Here is a 23,683-nt window from a genome sequence, read left to right on the forward strand (position 1 = left end):
TCCTTGAGTTCACCTGTCTCTTGTTATTTCCCAGTGTACCTGTACCTGTCTGTTTCCTTGAATGTTTGTTGGTTTGTTTGTCAGATTGTTTGTCTTTGTAAGCTGTTTCATAGTCAGTTCTTGTTGCCACTTTTGCTCTCCTGTAGTCAGGATTTTTTTGGTCTTCCTTGCATTTGGGTACAACTAGACCACCTTGACAACCAGTGCAAGTTTACAAACAAGGAAATGAAGAGAGAAACTCTCACATGATCATAAACGACCCTCACACAATGGCCCAAACCCTCACAAATAAAAGAAGGTAAAAGTAGGAAAAGAAAAAGTAGAACATCATTAAAGGAGCACTTTTCAACCTTATCTTCATATAATTGGTCCTCATTAATGCTCATAAGATGGCATCTTTTCTTACTACTCGCTCTGTGTCTCAGAGGAGGGCTGTGGACAGTAAAGAAATCGGCTTACAAATGACATTGGTAGGCAGGTTTGGTCATTTCAAACAAGATTTAGCTTTTCCATTAAGATAAAGGCTGTAGTTTCTGTTAGCTTGGAACTCCCATCGATGATGCCATTAGTAGGCACGTTTCTGAACTGTCCACAGCCCACCTCTGAGAGTAGACGGACATGGAATTGTGCCATCTTATAATGAGCATTAGTGAGGACTAATTATATGAAGATAACGTTGAAAATGAAGTTCTCCTTAACACTTTGAATGCATAATGTTGGACGGGACCAGAGATTGCAAAGAACAAAGACATCAGAGCGTGTCGCTAATAATCCTCTGTTCAGACAATTTCATAAAGGGGGAAAAAAGAAAAAAGCACATTGTGCGATGTCAGCCACAGTTTAAGGAAGTGTCTGGCCTCGGCGGCGTTGCATCGCAGACAGTTGATCGGCGGGCCCGGCGTGAGCATCAGCCCGCTCCCTCTCCGTGCGCCTCGTCCTTGCGCACAATAAAGGAAGTCCTTGTGGCAGAGTTGGGAAGGTCAAACGGTAAACGAGGCTTTGATATGCCCAAGGAAAATTTCAATCAGAGCCCTTTGTAATAACATTCATTGTGCTATTTTTTACCCCCCCCCCCTCTCTCCATTTCTCTCTCTCTCTCTCTCTCTCTCTCTCTCTCTCTCTCTCTCTCTCTCTCTCTCTGTGCAGTATAATTCCCCTGGTTTTGCGTCTATAAATATGGACAGGGGAAGATGTATAATTTCTAATGAGAAAATAGATCCCTTTGGATTGAAAGGCAGGGGCCGTCTCCAACCGCCGCTGTTTGTTGGGGAGGATAGACGATACCCGGGGCTGTTTGGGAGGGTGGTAGGGGGGGGGGGGGTGCTAGGTGGTGGTGGTGGTGGCAGGGAGGGGGGTGGAGGATGACGGTTATGCCGGGCTAGGTCACTGCACATTTACAAATTAGCATTTCAATCAGGCAGGTACACGGGCAGCCGAGCAGAAAATATACATGTTTTTCCTTTTTTTTCTTAATACAAGGCACAAGAAAATAAACAAAACGGCGACCCATAGCCGCGTTAGCGTGGAATTAGAATTTCATGGTTTCCCGGTTATTTTATTTTGTTGTGCTTTTTTTCCCCATTCAGTGTGTTCTTAACCCACACACTCGGAGCATTGTGTAATAACGGCTATTACGAGATGAGAACAAGATTTGGATTTGGCTGTTTAGTCGGCTGACATGATGTGACATTTGAATTACTGTACGCACCTCATGATGGGCATTCTAATAGGCCTAGGCAAACACTTTTTGTCGTTTCTGTCGTTCTCTGTCTCTTTTCTCTCCCGTCTTTTTCTCTCTGGGTCTTTCTCTCTTTCTCTGTGTCTTGACTCTCTCTGGGGCATTAATATTAAAAAGGGCTGGGCCATACAAACACAGAGCTTGTGGTTTGTTCAATCCGTTCACTGCCTTTACCTGTGACTCCGAGCGCGGCAAAATGTGCAAATGAGAAATGTGCGCGCTGCCCTGTTTGACCTCTGTGTTATATTTTCAGGTTCCAGACTATTTTAGAATTCTTGTTTATACAGCTCTGTTTCAGCTGACGTGCATACATACATATTCCTCCCTGGTAGGTCTGTCTGTGTGTGTCCTGTGTGTGTGTGTGTGTGTGTGTATTTGCCTGTGGATGTGTATATTGCGTGTGAATGTGTGTGCGTGCACCTGTGTCCTGTTTGTGTGCATATGTTCATGTGTGTGCTTGTGAACATGCCTATATATATATATATATATATATATATATTTATACACACACACACACACACACACACACACACACACACACACACACACACACACACACACACACACACACACACAGTATACACACACACACTACTTCCCCATGCATGTGTCTTTGGGGTGCAATTTCTCACTCCCTCCTGTAGGACCTATTTTTCCACGACAAAAACGGAGGTGTTTATGCTCAGTTTTACATACAGAGCGATCCCCCGCGCTCTCTCGGCGACGCAGCCGTGCGCCCCCCCAGCCCCCCACCCCCGTGTGGCGCAGCCGCCGAAGACTCGGTGACAAATGGCAATTATATTTGTGTGTTCTCTGCGAATCCATCAAACACTGGCCTTTTAAAAATGCTCCCCAGATATTTGAGGCTGTCAGCCACCAGTAGCGGCGACCAAATTGGGATGCAGCTTAGACAGTGGAAGAGGCACTCACCCCCTGGTTTCCCCCTGTGATGTGTGTGACAGTGTGTGTAGGGGAAATACCATGTATTATTCAACTACAAATGTACACCCTCAACTGTTGTTGATGCGCTCGAAATAGGGCGGTTACTAGTCCAATTTGAAGTGTGTGTGTGTGTGTGTGTGTGTGTGTGTGTCTGCATGCGTTTCCCTTCCTCGAAAACATGGTGTTTTAATGCAACCTGTCAGGCCGTGTGCAGACAGTTATCTCAGGACACCTGCCCAGCACTACAAGCTTTTGCGGAAAACCGCACAACTGCTCAATTTTAAATTGCTTATGATTTTTTCAAACTTGTTGGCAGTGGTCTGTATCAAACTTGGATGCACGATTGCACGGCCTGCACATTTCCCAGTGCGAGGGCCGAAACGCTGCAAATACATTACGTACAGCGTAGTGTGTCCATACTGTTAAACATTAATCAGGCTGGATCAACCCAGAGGTTCATCTGGTTTTAGCTTTTTTTCCCTCCATGTTCATGTGAAGGAGTTAATCACATGAACCCTAGCGTCTCAATTCTGAGCATGTCATAATATGATGTACAAGCTCACAGTGTGTCACAACGGGACACGTGAGCTTGTAGATCGCCTATTCTCGGCAAAGATATTTGTTGTAGAGGAAAAAAAGGACATGGACCAAGTATAGACTTCTGGGGAACCCCGGTCAACGAAATATATAGAGTTTTAAGTGGTTTAATATAATGATGTGTACATGTCACTCAATATTGTTTCAAATTGAACAAAAAGTGAAAATGTATACAGGCATTAACGACTGTAGGTGTATGGGCTTTTAGTTTGAATGTGTCAAATGTTTCAACTTCCCAAGTGATTTTGATTTCCTGCCACTTTCAAGAGAACTCAACTGATCTATTCTGATCTGCAGGCTTTACTTTGCACGTAATACAAGCAAAAGGAATTCAGTTAATTTGTACAGCGTGCTACAGCACTGTACCTTATACATTCATTGTCAAATAAAATGCTCTATAGGCTAACAGTTGGCACGATACACCATACTGAAAAGTAAAGTTTTTTTTTTTCTTTCTGTCTCAGCAGAAAAAAAACTTTTCAAAGCTTTTTGAGTTGGGAACCTTTCTTGTATGCAGCACGATCCCAACGTCGCTGTACTCTTTGCTTTGTTCCATTTCTGTCTTCATTTGTCTCACGGTGACTGTTCGAGTCCGTCATTGCCATCTCTGACACTATCGTCATTATCGTGATCAATGGTTATGAATGTGACTCGCCCATTGTCCATTCATCTCAGTCAGCGAGTTAAAAACTCTAGCTCTGTGTCCGATGGGCTGTGTCCAGGAAGCTTCTCCCCGGAAGCACACATTTCTTGCGGATTTATGCCTAATTTCTACTTAGTAGTTAGAAAATAGCCCATCTACAAGCTGCAATTACAGTAGGTGTAAATGAAGCCTTAATCTGACGTGTGTGTGTGTGTGTGTGTGTGTGTGTGTGTGTGTGTGTGTGTGTGTGTGTGTGTGTGTGTGTGTGTGTGTGTGTGTGTGTGTGTGAGACCTGAGCTGCCAATGTACGCACTTTACCTAATAACTATTTATACGTTGGCTAAATTGAAAGCTAGAATTTCTCAAAATGAAAGGTAATTACTCTTCGGCAACGTCTACTCTTGCCTTGTTGTGTATGTGTGCCTGTGAGGATATACGATTGGCTCTCCTACCCTCTAAATGAGAAAAGAGCCTGTGTTTTTACATAAGCAACTATGGGTCATTGATTTTCTGAGTTACTTTCATCCTTCAGGAGAGAGTTTGGCGCCATGCAAGCCTGCACACTTTTTTTTTCTATTTATGATTTTTCTATTCATGACCTTAAAATAAGATGTAACGAGAGACAATTCTCTCTACTGTGGTGTGGCCCATATTAGATCAATGGTGTTTATATTATAAAAATTGACCAAGTGTCAACAAAAAAGCAACTTATAATTGGAAAGAAATGAAAAAAGCAACAAAGAATAGGCCTCTCTCTAAGTCACAGGAGAATGCACAACTTAGTTAAGTAGCGGATACGTGTACTGTATGCGTGGGACCGTTATGTCCTCCAGCCTTAAAAAAGCAATGTGTTTTGTTTTCTTTTCAAGCACTGAAGAAGAAGGGGGGTTTAAGCGAGAGTGAAACATGTACCGAGTTGTGGCCAATGGCATCACAACTGCAAAAACGATAACAAGAGGTTTATTTGTTTACTAAATGGATCCCCAGTGCGGGCCGGATGACTTGTCTCTTTGTTAGCGATCCTTACAGTAGGTCTCCCCTACGACACCACCACCACCACCACCTCCTCCTCTCACACGCATGTCACGGGCAGGCTGCCTGTGAGGCTGCGTCTTGGGGATAGATGGGTCCATCAACCTGGACTTGAATCACTGCATAATGAATTCTGTCTTGCGCGGGCCCCCCGATCGTCTTAATTCAAATCCCACTGAATTCCGATCCCTAAAGTCTATATTTGTTTATCGAGGCAGCAGTGTGAGGCTGTCTTGTTTTTTCTTAATTGCATTGTTTTACATCCAACATCCTCATTTTCCTTCTCCCGGGGTGATGTGTTTGTTAAAAAATTAAATTGGAAAAAGCCCACAAGGCCCCGATTCCCACACTCTCTGATTCTTTCTCTTTTCCGCTCTCTCTCTCTCTGTCTTTCTCATTGTCTTGTAACTGTAATTGCACTTGTTGGTGGGCTGGGAGGAAGGAACCCAGATGAAGGGGTGGGTTTATGGCATCGCATTCTGCCTTGCTGCTCCACGTTTGCATGTACTTCGGAAGAGTTTCTGCTGAAATACTTTTGTCAATCAAAAGTTGTTGTTTCTGTTCTATTCCTCAGGTTTTGTTCCTGGCCTTTTCAGTCCGACTGTGTCAGGCAAAAAAAGAAAAGGGAAAAAAAAGGCAGCGTTTGGCTGAAGAAGAGGCGCATACAAAGAATACACAGAATAGACAAAATGAATAAGTGAGAGCGACTTAAAAAGGGGGATGAATAATTCACGAAAAGCTCAATAAGTCAACCCCACACGCGGAACACACACACACACACACACACACACACACACACACACACACACACACACACACACACACACACACACACACACACACACACACACGGTGGCTGTGATGTGGAAGGAAGGTAATGTGGGAGTAAGTCCCAGTAGAGCTGAATGTGCAGGTGTTCCTCTCCGGAAAATGCCACCTCCGTCGCTCGCTCACTCGCGTTCCCTCGCTTCCTCTCCTCTCTTATCACACACTCAGGTCGCTGTCTCCTGGCTTCCCATGGCAGTCACACGCACGCACGCACACACACACACACACACACACACACACACACACACACACACACACACACACACACACACACACACACACACACACACACACACACATACACTCTCAGAAGGACTATTTGAGGCCATCTCGCTACTTTGTGAGGAAAGCAAAATCATTAATGTAGCTTAGGTAGGATCTATTTTGTATATGCACACCATCATAGACTGGTTCTCTCTCTCATTCTTTGCTTCATCCTCTTTTTCAGCCTTTATCTTTTTTGTCGTTCACTTTTCTTTTCTCACTCTTACGCGCATCAAAATGCCTCTCACCTGCAGCGGTGGCTTTCTGTGTGCCTGTCACATGCAAGGTTCCTACACTGCGTCGGTCGGAAACATATATGCGGTGTGATTGGTTTTATATGATCTTACCACCCACCCCCCCGCCTCCCCCCCCCCCCAAGAACGAGTTTGCAAGTTGTGATTTAGATTCAAGAATTCGTAGGTGCATGTACGTGCTGCATCGTCTTCATCGCACGCCATTTTTAAATCAAACGTCTACAGTGAAATGCACAGCAAAGTTCTCCTAGCCTCAAGCAAGTTGAAGTCAAGTTTTATATTATATTAAGCATTAAACTGAATGTTTAATATTGTAAAAATGTCCTCATGCAGGGTTACTGGTACGGTACAGTCTTGTATAAGAAAAAAAAGTTTCTATTTAATCTACCGATAGATTACATTTAAGTGAACATTTTACATGATCTTGTGGTTGAGAACCGTCTGGTTTGCTTCCTCCTGTATTTGGGTTTGAACTTGCGTACAATAGGAACACTTTGGATACTGCCAGAGTATCTCTTAATGCTTAAGTAAAATTAAGCACCTCTCCTGGGCTTCTGTACGGTGTTTAAGTCAAGGTCACACTGCGCAGGAGAGACGGACTGAAAGAGAGGAACATGAGAGAGACGGATAGAGAGAGATAAATGGAGGCCGAGAGGAAGAGACCAATGGATAGAGAAAGAGGGATAGATCAGTGGTTCTCAAACTTTTTACATTTTTAGGACCCCTATAACTATGAGAGTACTACAAATGGAGCATTTTGGCTCCTTTTGTACACTCTCAAGAGTTACAGTACAGACCATTTAGAACCCCCCTCAAGGAACCCTGAGGGTCCCTGGACCACACTTTGAGAACCACTCAGATAGAAAGACACAAACATACACATGGCACAGAAAAAAAGGCTGTTTTCAGTAACCCTCTTCCTACCTTTCCTTCCAGCCCAACCTCGAAACAAGACCCTAAACGGCCTCCGGCACAACAACGGCACCGCCACCCCGATGGCAACGGCCTCCCCCCAACTGAGCAATGGGGTCCAGCCCGTCTCCGGGGGAGGCGCGCACGCGTGTACCTGCACCTGCGGCGCCAATGTCCCGGTGGCGGCAGGCGGGACGGGAGTCCCCAGCGCAAGGCCGACTATGGAGCAGCCCAGGCGGCAGCCCACCTCCATGCCCGTCTCGCAGAAGATGCAAAAGAAGCTCAGGTCCAGCCTGTCGGTCAACAGCGACAGCAGCCGACGCAGCAAAGGAAGCTCCACGGGATCCCAGAGGCCTCCCCTGCCGGAGGGTGAGTACCCGCCACGGCAGTTAGCACACGCAAGTGAGAGGAAATGTAGAATATGGAGGGGTATTGCGTTAAGTGCAAAACACTATAGGATTAATGCAGTGCAAACTACAGTAAGTAGAAACCAGACATGCAAGCACACTCACATTAATGCAGGGACTACCACAGGTGCAATATCCTAGACATCCAAACGCACAGCTGATGCTAACTAACACTCACCGGCTTCTCTCGCTCCTCTCGCTGCACGCCTGCTTTTGGACACAAATTCATTCCATTCAGTATCACACCGCGGGAACACTCTGTTGCCCAGAAATGTGCAGTTTCAATTTCCCGTTTTAAACCAGGTGAGCCGTTTTGTCCTTGTTACTGCGACTCCTGGAGACAGAGACTCCAGAAATGATCTCGTCCGACCTCATAAGCCATTGACACATTTTTATCTCCTCTCACCTTTTTAATGATGGGAGTGCGAGACGTTTTATATCTTTCCACCTAACCTAGGTTTTGTATATTCCTCAACAACAGCCCGGCGAGTCCCCTGTCACCATGCAGACATGACTTTGTCAGGTGCAAGTGCTGAGGTGAGTCTGGTAATGAAGGCCATTGGGTGGTCTATTACCATCGGGCTGAAAGGTGTGACCCTCTAACAAGGCCTAGGAGCATGGGGGGCCCATTAAGTGTCACGAGCGGCTCTGAATCGGCCCCTCATGGCCCATCGCACCTCTCCACGCCCTTGATGAAACCCCCCACCCTCGCTATATCCCATCTGCACCACCTCAGCCTTTATTAACAGGATTCTCATTGCATGCCCCCCCAACCACCCTCCCATGACTGTACTGCGAGTGTACTTGTCTTTCTGTGCCAAGCTCATGCGTGTGCCTGTATGTCTGTTTTTCTGTGTACTTGTGTCAATGTGCATGAGGGGGCTAGCCCACAAACTAAGATGACATTATTGAAAAACCTATTCTGGGTGGACTGAGACACACACCATAAAACAAAAGGAAAAAGCAGAGGGCAGTCGGACGTTTATTTGAGAGAGTTTTGCTTGAAATTATGCATCGACTCACCAGTTAACAAGACGGGTAAGGCAAGCAGATACAAGCACGCAGCTCATTGTCGGGATGCGTCCTCCAGACATATTCCACTGGTGGCATGTTGTCGACGTCTTAATTGGCCACGGAGAGAGGAGAGAGACCGCACAGAAGAAAAGAAACAAAACAACAGCAGCAGTCCAATAAGTCTGCCTCATTATAGCTTTTGTGTTGCTTATTTGCAGATGCGCCGGCCTTCCTTCCTTCCGCGAATCAATATGTTCGCTCTCAAGTAGTTATTTCCCCCCGGAAAACAGCCAAGCTGTTGTGTTTGAATGTTTACACGGATTAACATAATCTGTTTGCCTGTGAAATTAGCCTCCTAAACAGCATCCCCCATCCCCCTCCCACCACCACCACCACCCTTCCACTCATCACAGGAAATAAAAGGCGCCAGCTAGCGGGCCCCCCTTCCCACCCTACGCACGTTTCTTGGCACACGTTCCAATCTGCGATAACACTCCTGCTACCGAGTAATTTCCCCCTGTATTTCCTGTGTTTAGCGGCTTGGGGTCGGTGGTCTTGGCTCTTTGATGATTCTGTTTGTGTGTGCGTGTGTGTATTTGTCTGTGTGTGTAATCAATTAAGGTCTCTGAGCTCCTTTAGCTTCATTTAGGGACTATTAGGGGAACGCTCGTCTCTTTGCAGAGGCATTATAGCTTTGAGTGTGATGTCGCAGCCTGTTTGTGTACACGTGTATATATATACACACATGTATATTTGTGTGTGTGTGTGTGTGTGTGTGTGTGTGTGCGCACGCCCTAACATTATGCTTCATAGACTGGCTTGTTGTAAACCCATAGTTCCACTACCTAGGCCTGTGCCCCGTCTCCATTTATACCCATGTGGGGTCACCATGGCTTTTAACCAAATTAACCATTCAATTCAGATTAAGATTAACATAATAAATTCTTTCAAATTATCTCTCTGTGTGTCTCTCTCTCTCTCTCTCTCTCTCTCTCTCTCTCTCTCTCTCTCTCTCTCTCTCTCTCTCTTGCTTTCTCCATCCATCTCTCCTGCTCTCTCTGTCTGTCTTTCTCTCTGTCTTTCTCTCTCTATCTCTCTCTCTCTCTCTCTCTCTCTCTCTCTCTCTCTCTCTCTCTCCGTCTCTCTCCCTTTTTGAGTTTGAATGCGTTTGCACAGCTTGCCGCTCTGAGGCCCATTCTGCTTGTTTTGTGTCAAGCACGCCGCCGGCTCTCCACTTTTCTCCGCGTCTAGCTTCCCAGACACCTCCAGAGTGTTTTCCTCCGAGGCACACGGTCTGCTGTGCTTAAATCTGCTTATTCTTTTGGCCCCGGCAACCGATTCTCGGCGTCAACCCCACCGCTCGCCAAGGTGATGTTTAAGCGGCGCCGCAGGTGCGTCTCGTCTCGTTCATCCGTCCGTCTTTCTGTCCATCCGTCCGTCGACCCCTTTCCCGTGTCACGCTTCATGGAGATGCGCATGGCATCCAGCTCTCTTGCGTGCAAGTACACGATCCGCTCCCCCCCCTCTCAACAGCAGGGCTCTCCACAATTCAGACTAATCGCCGCTGTTGAATTATACATCCAAGTGAATAGCTGAGCTGGCCCTGCCTATGAACTGTGTTTATACGACATTCACAGTCTGCTGTTGTGTTCTGATGACTGCTGGCATGGTTATACCCTGTGGGGCCGTCAAAGTTTGTTACTTTGACGTTTTTTCCACCCATAGCCGGGGCCCAGCCATGGCCGGATCTTTTATGTTGTCTTCATAACATTTCTACAGCCACTTAAAAAGCATTTGAGCTATGTTGTTTTGTATAGTTTTTTTTCTTATTTTTTTTAATGATTTCTTTTCCTGGCATTTCTGCTTATTTCTGCTAGTCACAGTGAGATAGAGACAGGAAATGCGGAACAGAGAGAGGGGATGACATGCAGTAAAGAGCCTCTGGTCAGATTTGAGAGGGAGAGGGAGAGAGATATTAAGTGAAGATGGACTGGAAATGGGGGGAGATGGACAGCAAAGGTCCTCGGGACCCGCGACGCGCTGTCAGGCCACTCTAGAGCCTAGGTGTCCAGACCGCTACGCCAGCCATCCAGGCCGGCTTGTTGATATATTTATTAACTTTTTTTGTATGTGCTCTTACCGTGTCAACCCCTTACTTTCACAGATTTTACAAGTATTAAAAAAAATGTCTAACATGGGGGAAATAGCCGATCTACGTGTTGCACCTACTGTAGTCGTCGTACGACAATGTTTATAGGGCTTAAATGGTTACAATATAATATAGGACCAGACTCATTTCATGTTCCACGCGCTTCCACACACTCCTGGTCAACTTCTGCAGCCGAAAGCACTGGCAAAAAAAAGAAGAAAAAACTCGCTGTACTTTGATTAATCAAACATGAGCATCCAGCGGTCTTCTTCTGCGTGTCTTCCTCTCTCTGCACTCTCTCTCGCTCTCTCTCTCTCTCTCTCCCTTTCGCCTTTCCCTTCAACCCAATCAGTAACAGCCCCTTCTGACAGCTGAAGATGGGCTGATGAAAGTTATGCAAATGCTGCCTGTTTGTAAAGCTATTTTTCCCGCATGCATCCACTCCACATCGTGTCTGTTTAACACACCAAAGTAGCGGCGCTTGCTTGCACTGGCTTCGGGGGGGAAAAAGAAGGGAAAAAAAAAAAACAGGTAGATTGCTGCGAGAGAAGGTTTTTGGGTGCCTCTGTCATGTGAAATCTACCCTGATTTCAGTTATTTAGATGAAGCTGTACAAGGCCGATGCAGTACTCGCATAAACCGATGATACGTGGAATCATGTACATAAATTAATCTCTGTACATTTCACTTGGACTGCTAATATGCAAATATTGATTATTTTCTAAGTAATTATTTTCTTGGTTACGTTTATTGGCAATCATCGAAAAGCTGCTATTTCTCTGTTTTTGCTAATTTTACCAAATTAACAACAAACAAATACAATCACATATTGTTTTATTGTTTCTTTTCCATAATTGATTAAATTGATTAACGGTTGCATCCCTCTGTTAAAGCTTGCTACGTTTGCATGGATTTCAGAAGCCTCCTGTGGGGTTTTGTGGGGGCAACGATACACAGTAGTAGTTTACCAGTAGTGTTTATGTCTGTCTCATCTTGTGTAGTAACCATTTCATGTGGTTTAATATCCTGTTTTTTTTTTAGTAGTACACGTATATTTATTGATGTTGTGCATGTGCTTTACATGAGTTTCATTCTGAAATGAGATCTCACAGTTTTTAACAAAGTGACACCTTATGAGACGATCGATATTACAGCACCAAACCAGATTGTGATACATTTTTGAAGCTGCAATCCGTAATTTGTATGTCCTACTTGCTCAGGCAGTCCTCTCTTGGCGAGGGGAGATATTGCTTTTATGATCTTCAGGCAGCACTGCTAGCCAACCAGTACCCTAACTGACACCAGACACTAAATGACTCAATGGAAGAGTAGCAAGACAAGTGTTCAACCACTGTAGTTAATTATATTGTTACTACTCTATCATACATATTGATTCAAATAACGTTTTATTCATTAAATCAAGTTCCAGATTGCAGCTTCTAAAGGACAGTAGTGAACAAGTACTTATGTATTTATACATTTTAAAATCACATTTTGGAATGGAACTCTGCATATAAATGCAACATCCTGTTCCTGCATGGCAATGAATAACACACTAACTGTACTGTGAGTAGGAGGTTGTCAGCAGCACACAGAACAGCTTCATAAAAAGAACAAAGAGGTGGATTTATCCTGTTTTTTTTATGGTTTTCAGAATGCATTTTGAATGCAACATGCGCCTAATCACAAAGAATTCAGCCATTAAATGCATGGTGATTTGAATGGTTAATAGCCCCATTGGTAATTTAGCGGGGACCTCTTCATGGGCGTGAAGACAACAGGAGTGCTCAGGCCTAGCACACATATAAGAGGGTCTAGATGAAGGTTAGATGTTAATCAGCAAAGCGTGCGTCGCCGGGCATTAGCGCGCCAATTTACCAGGACGCCGCTAATCACCTTTAGGTGATCAAGCCGGCCAGGTTGCATGATAATGCCACAATTACTTAACAGTCCGCTAATCAAAGCAGCAGGGGTGGAATTCATTTCTTTGAATTTCCCCTGATTCTGCCAACCCTCCAACCTGGATGGATGGCCCTCGCCCCTTTTCCTTCCATAGACCTCCCTTTGTTCCTTCCAGTTACCTTGACCTATAGCAATGCATGCTTGTGCGCATATTTACCAAATATGTTGGTGTTGTGTACACCAACGTTATCATCGTTTTGTATTGTACATTTTTTGATTTTGGTAAATTTTGGTTTAGTTCAATTTGACAGATAGTTGAAATATTATTATTATTATTATGTGGGGGTTTTAGTTAGGGGCTAGATTTAAAAATTCAGAATAGTCATTACAAAGGCAGTTGACTCAGTCATGTAAACATCCTTCTCAATCAGACATGTTAGTTTGTTTTACTAAATTGATTGAATTAAAGACTAAAACTAAAGACATTTTCTGTCTAGTTTTAATTTTTATTTCAGTTAACTAAAATGATTGTTTCACCTCTAGTTTTACCTTTTGGTGTATTTTTAATTAACTCTAATAACCTTGGTGTGCACACGCTCCTGCTCACATTTCGGTCAAAGATCTTTCTCAACAACAGACCCATCAAAGTAATCAAGTGGCACACAGTTCATTGAACATTCTGTTCATGTCCAATTCCCTCCAGTGCACATTATGCATCCTGTGTATTACACAGATACTTATGAACCAAATCAATAATTTTATGATATGAAATATTGGGTCTAAATATCCTCTTGTGCTATGAAACACTCTTCCTAACTAGCTCAATCTAAGAAAGAGAGAAGATTAGACAACTCCAGACTTAAGAATCAGATTTTATGTACCATGACGTGTCGCTGCTTTCTTCCGCCCTTAATGGTCTCCTTTTTTTTCTTTTCTAGCATCGTTTCTCCAGCCCATTTCTTTCACTTTTTAACCGCTTCTTAATGTTTTCATAACTTTGTATGATTTCTTTGCCCCAATGTCACTTTCTTGATACATTTCATCACACGTTATGAAATATGCTTTATATTACAATATATTTTACTTATTTTGTATGCTTTTTAGCCACTTAAACCCTGTATTGTTGACTGGGGTCCCCCAGGGGTCAACTCAGCTCCCTCAATTTTTCCCAAACAAATGTCCTCGCCAAAAATTGACGATGTACAAGCCTATCATGACATGCCCAGAGCAGGCAGGCTATGGTTGATTTCATGTGGTTAATGATTTATTAACCCTTGTTGTCTCCCTTGTTGTCCCGGGTGGGATTCGGGCGATCAGATTGCTGCGTCCACTGCATCCTGGCCTGCCTGTTCTGCGAGTTCCTGACTCTGTGCAACATGGTGGTGACACAGGCCTCCTGCGGAACCTGCACGTCGGAGGGCTGTTGCTGCTGCTGCGCGGCCGACGACCTGGGCGACGACTGCAACTGCCCCTGCGACATGGACTGCGGCATCATGGACGCATGCTGCGAGTCCTCCGACTGCCTGGAGATCTGCATGGAGTGCTGCGGCATCTGCTTCCCCACATAGGGAGGTCCTCCTCCCTGCTGGAATGACGGAACGACAGGGGTGCTTGTTTGGGGAATCAGGGTTTGGACCCTGCCGGGGATTTTTAAACGGACCTTGAAACGAACGGAAGGACGGGTGTGATTGAACGAGCGAACATCGGTGCTGCTCTTGATCGAGTACAATGGCAAAGCAGAGAATGAGAGAGAGAGACGCATGGGTCGATGTGGGCGCTTGTGGATGCGTTGATGATTATTGAGTGTGTCATGTGTGCGTGTGGTGATATCGTGTTGTGTATATGTGCGTGGTTTTGTCTGTTGTATGCGTGTGCAATAAAGCCTACTCGGAAAGATCTGTTAACACACACTGTGCCTCTCAGACAAAGTCCGGCTTCGCAGGGGCCATGAGAAACCTTTGATAACGTAAAAAAAAAAAAATCTTCAGTTACAGTATATACCGCATAGTATGTTCGAATATGTTGTATGAACATTTCATGTTAGTGTTGTATGTTTTTCATGTTGACAAGTATGCTAACCGATGCTTAAAGTTATTATAATAGACTGCCTTAAAGATTATTGCTACTATTTCAGGAATACTGTTCAAGACAGTTACATCTGTGCCTGTGTCCTTTGACTGTCAATATTCAATATTCATACACTCAACAGCAGTATTAATTAGGGCTGCAACTATTGATTATTTTCTTGGTGATTATTCTATCGATTTCTTTTTCAATGATTATTTTATTTAAATTGATAATGTTTTATAATCGATTAAATCGATTAGTTCGATTAACTGTTGCACCCCTAGTATTAATACTCATTAGATTGTTAGTTTTCGTTATGTTGATGCTCTTCAATTAAGAGCCCAACCGATACTGGACTGAAAAAACGGTAAACTTCACTGGGAATTTAATCGTTATTAGTAAAGATTAAAACAAAAAAACAAATGGAACAATTTCTAAATTACCCCAAGCGCCATTTTCTGCGTTAAGCTAGAAAATATTTCATATCGGCATATATCAGACAACATATACACCGATAGTATCTGTGATAGGCCATTATCGGTCAAAATAATCGGTCGGTTTCTACTTAAAATACTGGTGTTGCATTTTCATTTCGTACTGTATTACACTGTACAAAAGTTTTAATGTGGGAGTTCACACACTCTCCGCTGCATACTGTAGTTGTGCAACATGTAGTTTATCACTCAAAGTGTTCACTTCGCATTGTCTACTGTAGCTTTGTAGAACCGCAAGGGGACCACGTGAAAAAGGAACGTCAAATCATAAAACGCTGACTTCTAGGGCTGCAACTATAGAATATTTTCTAAGTGATTATTCTATGGATTACTTTTTCGATTAATAAAATAATCAAGTTTTCTTTTATAACTAATGTTTTTTTATATATATAAATGAATCAACACAGAAACACAGAGAAATCTTTTTTTAAATAATTGAACGGATCGATTAACCACTTCTGCCCTTTAAAATGTATTATACAACATTGTTGCACAAAATAGCCAATCTACAAGCTCACAATGTAAGCTTGTAGATTGGCTTTCTCTATTAAAACAAATTAGTATACAGTATATATAAATTGTTTACAATTGATTAAATTGATTATGTCAATTACCTGTTGCAGCCCTACTGACATCTGTAACTTTATGAAAACCAAAGATCTAACACATTCCCGTTCCCGACGCTTGGTCAGGACACACCTGGACATCACTGGATCAACGCAGGTGTCAACCGTCAGTGTAGTCTGAGTCACGTGACTAATGACGGAATGCGGACACGATTTGAGAACAAAGCGGTAATGTGTTGCCATTAAAAAACATTGAAAACATTTTGAAAATAAATGAGCATTGGACACCTGACCGAGCATCAAAATGTGACAACTTTGGAGTGAGAATGCGTCGAAAGATCAGTTATGTAGAGAAGCTCCCTGTTTTTAGGGAGACAATGGCCTTGGGAGTTTTGGAATTCCACCTCTTACTGATGAATCTGCACACATTTGCTGCCAAGCTGACTCGTTTGTTGCCATGTGTCTGAAATGTCACTCAACAAACCTCAGAAAAGTACCTGAAATCCAGCTTCACATTCCAGCAGTATTGTGCTATGTTAAGACTGGCAGCCCAAATACGATTTATTGGAACCAGATTGTTTTTTATCAAGGCTAAAAAAGAAAAAAGCATTTGCAATTTGATTCAGTTCGGCTTTCTAAATATGTGACTCGGTCTGGACACTTGGAGATGAAGCCTGATTTATTCTTTGTCCTACAATAGTGTTAGTCGCCGAAAATAGCTGATTTACAAGCTCACAGTGAGCTTGTAGATTTCGGCGAGTGACACATACGACATTAATCACACCTACTGTATGTCGTTACATAGTTACCACAGCAACCAATACAGATCATACAATGTCCAAAGAAACAATTCGGATCTGCCTGCAGTCTGAAAAAAGCTTTAGGAGCCTTGGAAATACTGGAAATGCAGTGGAGAGACTGATATTTAATTTTTTCTTACATTGGGGTTTAACTGCACAATCCTGCCACATTAAGAAATAGATTGTTATTATGTTTTTGTTTTTATGACAGTCCTCCAATTTTAACTATTACGCTTTGTCAGTTACGTACATAATGGTACAAGTCTTCTCTGTGATGCTGTTTTACATACAATGTATCTTTGATACTGGTAATGTATGACGTTGAAACTGCACTCTCTGGTGAAGACCGCGATAAGGAATTACGGCGCACGGTGACCCTGCTAACCGCTTAAGCGGATTTTGGGTCTCAAGCCCAGTGAGTCAGAATACAAAAAAGGAATCATGAACTGTCGGGTTCAAGTGGTAAACTAATGCAGGGTAAAGGCAGTTTTATTCTCATTTTTTCCCCCTTCCTTAATTCTGTGTGTATCAAGATGAGTTTGTGGTGAATCACCCAAGCCTGAGTGGAGTCATTTCCTTCTGTCCCGGAGATCCGCTTTGATGTTGCTCGAGTGATGCTACTTAATACGGGGGCCCTCATTAGCACCGCTTGCTAAATGGCAACACGCACACACAAAAAGAAGGCCCTTCACGCCGTCAAAGATAATGTGCTGTCAAAAGTGTGCCTCGTTTTAATGGCGTGTTGTTATTCTCGGTAAAGCAGTTTGATGGGCAACTCTAGAACAGATAACATGCAAGAAATTAAACGTCATCCTCGTTAATGATTAACTCAAACTATAAGTTTGTTACGGGCTATAGAGTGAAAGGGGGGAAAGTAACTCACTATACATAATGTGAAAAATACATCTGCAACAGTGGCTCTCTGCTCCGGCCATGGGGACCCACATACTGCCGCTTACTTGTCCTTCATACCAGATTGTCAATAGCGTTCACCAGGTGTCCCAACCCTAAATGAGTCAACCTTTTTAATTTCAATGACCCCCAGTTTGATATGTATTCGGCCACAGACCCCCATTTGGTACAGTATTTATCCCTGGAACCCCAGTCTACAGTACATTGCATTGTGCACATACACACTCAGAGTTACAGATACAGTATGTACTGTAGGGTCCATTTGGTTCCTAACTATCAATCATTTAGCTGAGGACCCCCTGAAACCCCCTTAAGGACACCTGGGCGTACGGGACCCCATGTTGAGAACCAGTGCCTTATTATACGGCTCGTAAGAAAACCCAGCAGCAGTGCATTGTGGTCCCCAGGACTGTAGACGGGAAGGACTGAACCTTACCAGACAGTGTAAACATGTAGCTCGCTCTCTTCTCATACTGTGTTGTTGTATTGTCTTTATATTCTGTCTGTACTTGACCTGATCTCACCAGATATGCAAAAGTCTTCTTTTTTTTTAAATAAAACATTACGAAAAAGGTCAGTATCATATTGTTTGAAGGATTTTTCTAGCGTATGGTCCCAGCACACGGTACAGTAAATGTCTTACAACGTGCAGTCTATGGTTAAGTGAGGGCAACAGTAGCACAGCATAAACAACCCAGGCAATCTAGGTGTGTTCCCAGGGTCTTACGTTCACAGATTTCTGTGTTCTCAGGGTACTGTGTTCAGCTGCGTTCCCAGGGTACTGTGTTCATCTGCATTCCCAGGGTACTGTGTTCCCAAAGTCCAATGTCCCCAGAGTCCACCCTAACCCTAGGCATGCCCTACCCTGCCCTATTAGGACCCTGGGAACACAGGAATGACCCAGAGGTGTGCATAGTTGAGCCGCATGGCCCATACAACGCCATGTGACCTTGGTGTCCTGAATGAATGTTCTTGATTGAATTTGTATGAACCGTCAGCAGCTCCTGTGGGAAAGACCAGTTACTAAATGCAATCAGTGTCATCTTTCTATAATGAATAGTGCAGAATTTATTCAAGTCAATACGTGACTTTCTTGATGTTTCAACACCAAGGTCTTCAATTGTGTCATGCCTTGAGTCATTGTGGACAGACAGACACACAGACAGACAGACAGTCATTACAGTAGTTTTACAACCACTGGTTTACAGTCATTTCCTGGTTCAACTAGTAATATGTGGATTCATGTTCATTTCTTAATTTGCTATGTCAGTACCGTGGCTATCCTCTGCTCCTGCCTCTCATTAGGGAGGGTGCTCACGTAGCGATTTCGCGCCGCGGTGCTAACACGACCGCTCTGACACTCGGCAAGGTCAACGGGGGAGCAGGGACCGCCCGGACCGCCGTCCCGACCTCTGACCGACACCACCCCCTGTTAACCCTTCAATTAACCTCCCCACCGCCCCCCCTGCTGAGCGACGAAGACACCCCACTAGCACTGCCTTTTCTTTCCTTTATTTCATCATTTTCTTCTTGCATACTGTGCCTCACTGGAAATCACCATCTTATTTCACTAATGCATTCGGAAAGAAAAGGGAAGATAAAAAATACATATACCGGCATAAAAAAAAACTCTAATCACAGAGGCGTCCTTTTTTTTTGTTCTCTCGCCCTTCACTCGTTTTCCACTTTTGACGGAAGAAGTGGTCGAGGGCAGAGGATGTGAAGAGCGTGCATGCAGTGACCTTTTCACAAAGTCATCCACCTTTCCAGTCCCTCTAATCAATCCCCCTCCGCTCCGTGCCCCGCTGTGCGGCGGATTGTAATGTCACAATTAGAGACGACTCCATTGTTTCTGTTTGCCGTCTGAGGATTGGGAGGGGGGGCTCATGACAACTCTGACGATTCTCGAGATGATTTCTCTTACAGTGTTAACCACATAGCATCCCTATTTTGGGCATGTCATTATAGGGAAACATTTTCCCAAAGTTTTGAAAAGTTTTAAAATGTTCAATGCGTTGCTTGTAGGTTGGCTATTTTTGCTATTCGCTGTACAATGAAGTGTAAGGGCTTAAGTGTGTAAATCGGTCATGTACCGTGTGACCAGGGCCAATGTCCGTCCGTCCGTCCGTCTGTTTGTCCCTAACTCCCTGCTTCATCTCTCTCACACCTCTCCCTCGCTCGAACTCGACCACGCGCAGCCGGGTGAGATGGAAGTCTCTCTTTTCCTCACCGTGGAAAATAAACGTCTATCCTGCCCTCGGCCACGGGAACAAATTACAGCTTTTGCCGTCAATTCATATGGAAAAATAAAAGCCAGGCAGAGGGGGGGGTGTACTTTAATGGTGTTTTCCTTGTCTCACTTTCACATTGAAGGTAGACCGGAGAGGTGTATGTTGATAAGATTATAGCCATGCTATAATTATGCCTAATGTGAGTAATTAGACAGGACTAGAGGGGAATTCGGTATTATACAGCAGTAGTTCCCTTCTTGCTCCAAAATGGAACATAAGTGTTGAATGACAATGTACACAGTGCCAAACGGGATGCACATTAGTTGTAATTGGCTGGCAGTGAGTATGTGTTGATCGTGTATGAGATCACGAGTTGCATTTGGCAGCACTATACTGTACTTGCAATCTGTTGTGAGCAATTGTAAGTGTATTGCAATTATATGGCCACCGTTGTGGCGCTATCTGGAAATAGCATGCATTATCTTAAATTATGACATGCACTATCATGTACGTACACTGCAGCTGCTATAAGAGGCCCATTAGCTATATGTAGGTAACTGAATCCTGTCATTTAAAAATGTCTTTCCAACGTCAATCTACTAATGCTGACATTTCATTTTTGTAAAAAGTACACAGTGGAACAAAATTAGAACATGAACTAAACCCGTCTCCAGCTAGCAGATACTTGTTGGAGTGTTCCATCTAACTTGATGGCTGAAAATGAAGACAATTTGTTTCATTACATTGACTGTACTGTTCTCATTCAATGTACAGTAGCCACTAAACATCCAGTTCAACTCATTTCCTCATCAAATCCTCCAAGGAACAGGCCATGTGTTGTAGTTGACAAGATATTACTGAAGAAAGGGTGATACTGCTAACAGACAGTTCAGTCTGATATAATCGTTTTTAAACTATTTTTGTTCAAGGCACACCACTTTCTGTGCAGTTATACATCTTTCAATAACTAGAGTTCGGGCCTCTATGCAGCCCTCACATCTTTTTTCAAAAGATTTGTTATACATTATACATTTGAAAACTTGTGAAATGGGACCTTCTGCATAATGAGTACTTTCTACTTTTGGTACTTTAAATACATTTTGATGCCAATACTTTTACTCATGTGATTTTGAATGAAACAAGAGTACAGTATTTCTACATTGCATTGATACTTTTACTTAAGTAAAACATGTGAGTACTTCTTCCACCACCACTGACGGTGCTCATGACTACATTTGGAAATCTACCCATGATTCCTCTTTCTTGTCCTGCAGTAAACAGTGCAAAGCAGGAAGACTCCGGGACTCGCCAACGCACGTCTGTATATACAATGCAACCACAATGTACTCCTCACTCCCCTTCACTCGTGTCAAAGTTTGAAAAGACCTGACCTCTCTGTTTAGACTTGTGGTGTGCCTTTAAAATAAGATGAGAAGATCTTTCGGAAGGCCACCTCAGGAAAGAAAGAAGGGGAGAGAAAAAAAGAGCAGAAGAGGGGAGTTCAAGTAATGTCACTTTCAATTAATCTGCTCAGGTAGAGGTCCCATTAGCCTTCTCACATTGGGCCTGGTTTACAATGCAAATAGGCTCGTTACCTGAGGACTCTAATTGACTCTGACAAGAGGGCTGGAGCAGCCAGCCTACCTATGCCGGGCCGTTGTTTGTTTTTCTTATTATTTCACCCTTGCCAAAATAGGCTCCTCTGCCAAGCCGATAATCATGGTGATGGGCAAAAATAGTGGGGAAAGGTGGCAGAATGCTTATGGGATAAGATGCGAGGCAAAAGGTTTTGTATAAAATTTCCAGCCAAGAGGATGCTAAACTGTGCTTGTCTTTCGATTTTGAATTGTGAAAATGTTTCCTCTTTTAATATCTGTTTGTCTTTATTTAGATAGGAGAGTGTATAGAGAGACAGGAAACCCCAGGCTCTGAGAGGAGAGAAATGTGGGACAGGAGTTGAAAATCAAAAGAGTAAAAAAAGTCATTTAAATTCAACATTGTACCAGTTTAATCACGTTGAACCTGTTACACATTTATGTTTGGCATGTCCTTATTGTCAAAAGGTTAAAAACAATCTTTAAACATTGACAGATCACATTTTTGACAATAGCAGATCTACTTTTTCACGTTGGCTCAATGTGACATGTCGTGAGCGAAAGTAAAAAAAAAACAAGCCGCAGCCAGAGGTTATGGCTATTTGGGGGCCTTGGCATGGAAAAGTTTGGAAACCCCTGTACTAATTGACTGAGCCCCATGGGCACCCCAGGTCTTGCAAATGTGTACACTATAATCAGTATTCATTCTCTTTACAGTAGTAGCAATAAGGCTTTCAACTTATTTTTTCCCCTCAGTGATCATCACCTCACAAAGCTGTCGTGCTCATAACCTGAATGAGCTATTTGACAATGACATCAACAATGGACGCACATGAAGGGAATAGATGCAAGGGGTTTCCAAGTGAGAGATTTGTAGTCTTTGCAGCTCTCTGTCTCAACAGTGTAACTGTGCTCATATCTTAAATATTTAAAGACCCCCCCCCTTTCACCAAAGCCTTGCTTTGCTACGAGGCCCTCTGATTTGAATCTAATCTCCACGCTACCTGGAGGCTTCACCGCGGTGGACTCGGTTCACTCGCTAACCAATCGTTCCAGTTCACTCGCTAACCAATAAAGAGTTGGTTAGCGAGATCATGAGACAGACACCTACCTATACAAATAAAATCGATTGGAGGGGTCCCGGTGAGGTTCAAAGTCTCTCCCATGATGCACCTCTCCCCTCCTGGCCAGTGAAGGCCGTCTCCGACAAAACATTTTGCCTAAGAGCAACAGAAGAATCAACAGAGAGGAAACCAATACATTGAGGCCTTTTTTTGTTTCCTCTCACTGCCTTCCAGAAAACATTCACTCACCCCCATCCCTCTTATCCTAAACCACACATTTAACCACTTAAAACCTACATACAAAGTCAGGTCCGTTTTACTAAGTATAGAGGGTTTAGGTGTTTTCTGAAAAAAGTATGTTGCTATATCAGTGGTTCTCAAACTCGTTTATGTCAAGGACCCCCAGAATTATATATATTTGGCCGTGGACCCCCATCTCAAAGTATTTTGCTCCAGGGACCCCCAGAAGCAAAGATTTGAGTTAAATGTTGGCTTCAAAAAAAAATGCTATACAGTATATATTCAAAGATTTGCATTAATGTTCCCGATTTTTTTTAAATAGCAGATCTACAAGCTCGTAGCACGGCACGAAGTGACGCAATTTAAAACAAAAAATAGGGGGTTAAGGGGACCTTGAACTCCCTTAAGCAAGACATCAGCCTAAATTTGTATACTTTGAAATGTTCTGCATTACCTGCGTGTCTCTCTGCCTGAGAGCCGGTGGACCGTGGGAGAGGCAAATTGAGAGGGACGTGAGGACCGGGTGATGCCTGTTTATTTGCTTGTACAACGCTCCTTGAGCTATAAATTGGATGTCACCCCTTGTTCCCTGTCATCTTGCTGACGCAGACACGCTCCAATCTCTTGAGCAGCGCCTTTGATTGTTTGTTCTTTACACGAATGCGGGTGAATACGGGCACCAGCCGGCCTCCGGTCATCGGACATCTCAGCAGTGATTGACAGGTTGTTTTGTAGGGATGCTTGTTCTATTATAGTTTATTGGAGCGTTTACGTCCGCACAGCGCTGTCTGGGGATGCATCATGTTGACAGATTTGTTTTTCTTTTTTTGCAGACTATTGCGTGAGTGTTGGATATGAACTCTATGACACCTGGACTTTGCTGTTTGTACAAAACCTCTTCCTTGTGGTTTAATTATGAGAGAGCAGAGAGAATGAGATGCTATTGTGGAGAATGTTCTTGCTTTCTGTCAAATAAAATGTTTCCTGCCAGGTGAAGCACACAGCTTGATTTACAGGCCAGATATTGAGCGC

General features: G+C 43.6%; 1 protein-coding gene across 2 annotated transcripts in view; it reads left to right on the forward strand.

Annotated features, from left to right (window-relative positions):
• Positions 1-18,098, forward strand: part of mdfic (MyoD family inhibitor domain containing) — a 35,772-nt gene extending 17,674 nt beyond the window's left edge. For both annotated transcript variants that reach the window (XM_084050232.1, XM_084050231.1), the window contains exons 4-5: positions 7,235-7,579; positions 14,000-18,098. In XM_084050232.1, the coding sequence (XP_083906358.1) occupies positions 7,235-7,579; positions 14,000-14,250 (596 nt within the window). In that variant the 3' untranslated portion in view covers positions 14,251-18,098. The remainder of the gene's footprint in view (positions 1-7,234; positions 7,580-13,999) is intronic.
• The last annotated feature ends 5,585 nt before the right edge of the window (positions 18,099-23,683 follow it).

This window comes from Gymnoscopelus microlampas, assembly GCF_963454915.1.
Source record: "Gymnoscopelus microlampas genome assembly, chromosome: 23".
Classification (NCBI taxonomy): Eukaryota; Metazoa; Chordata; class Actinopteri; order Myctophiformes; family Myctophidae; genus Gymnoscopelus; species Gymnoscopelus microlampas.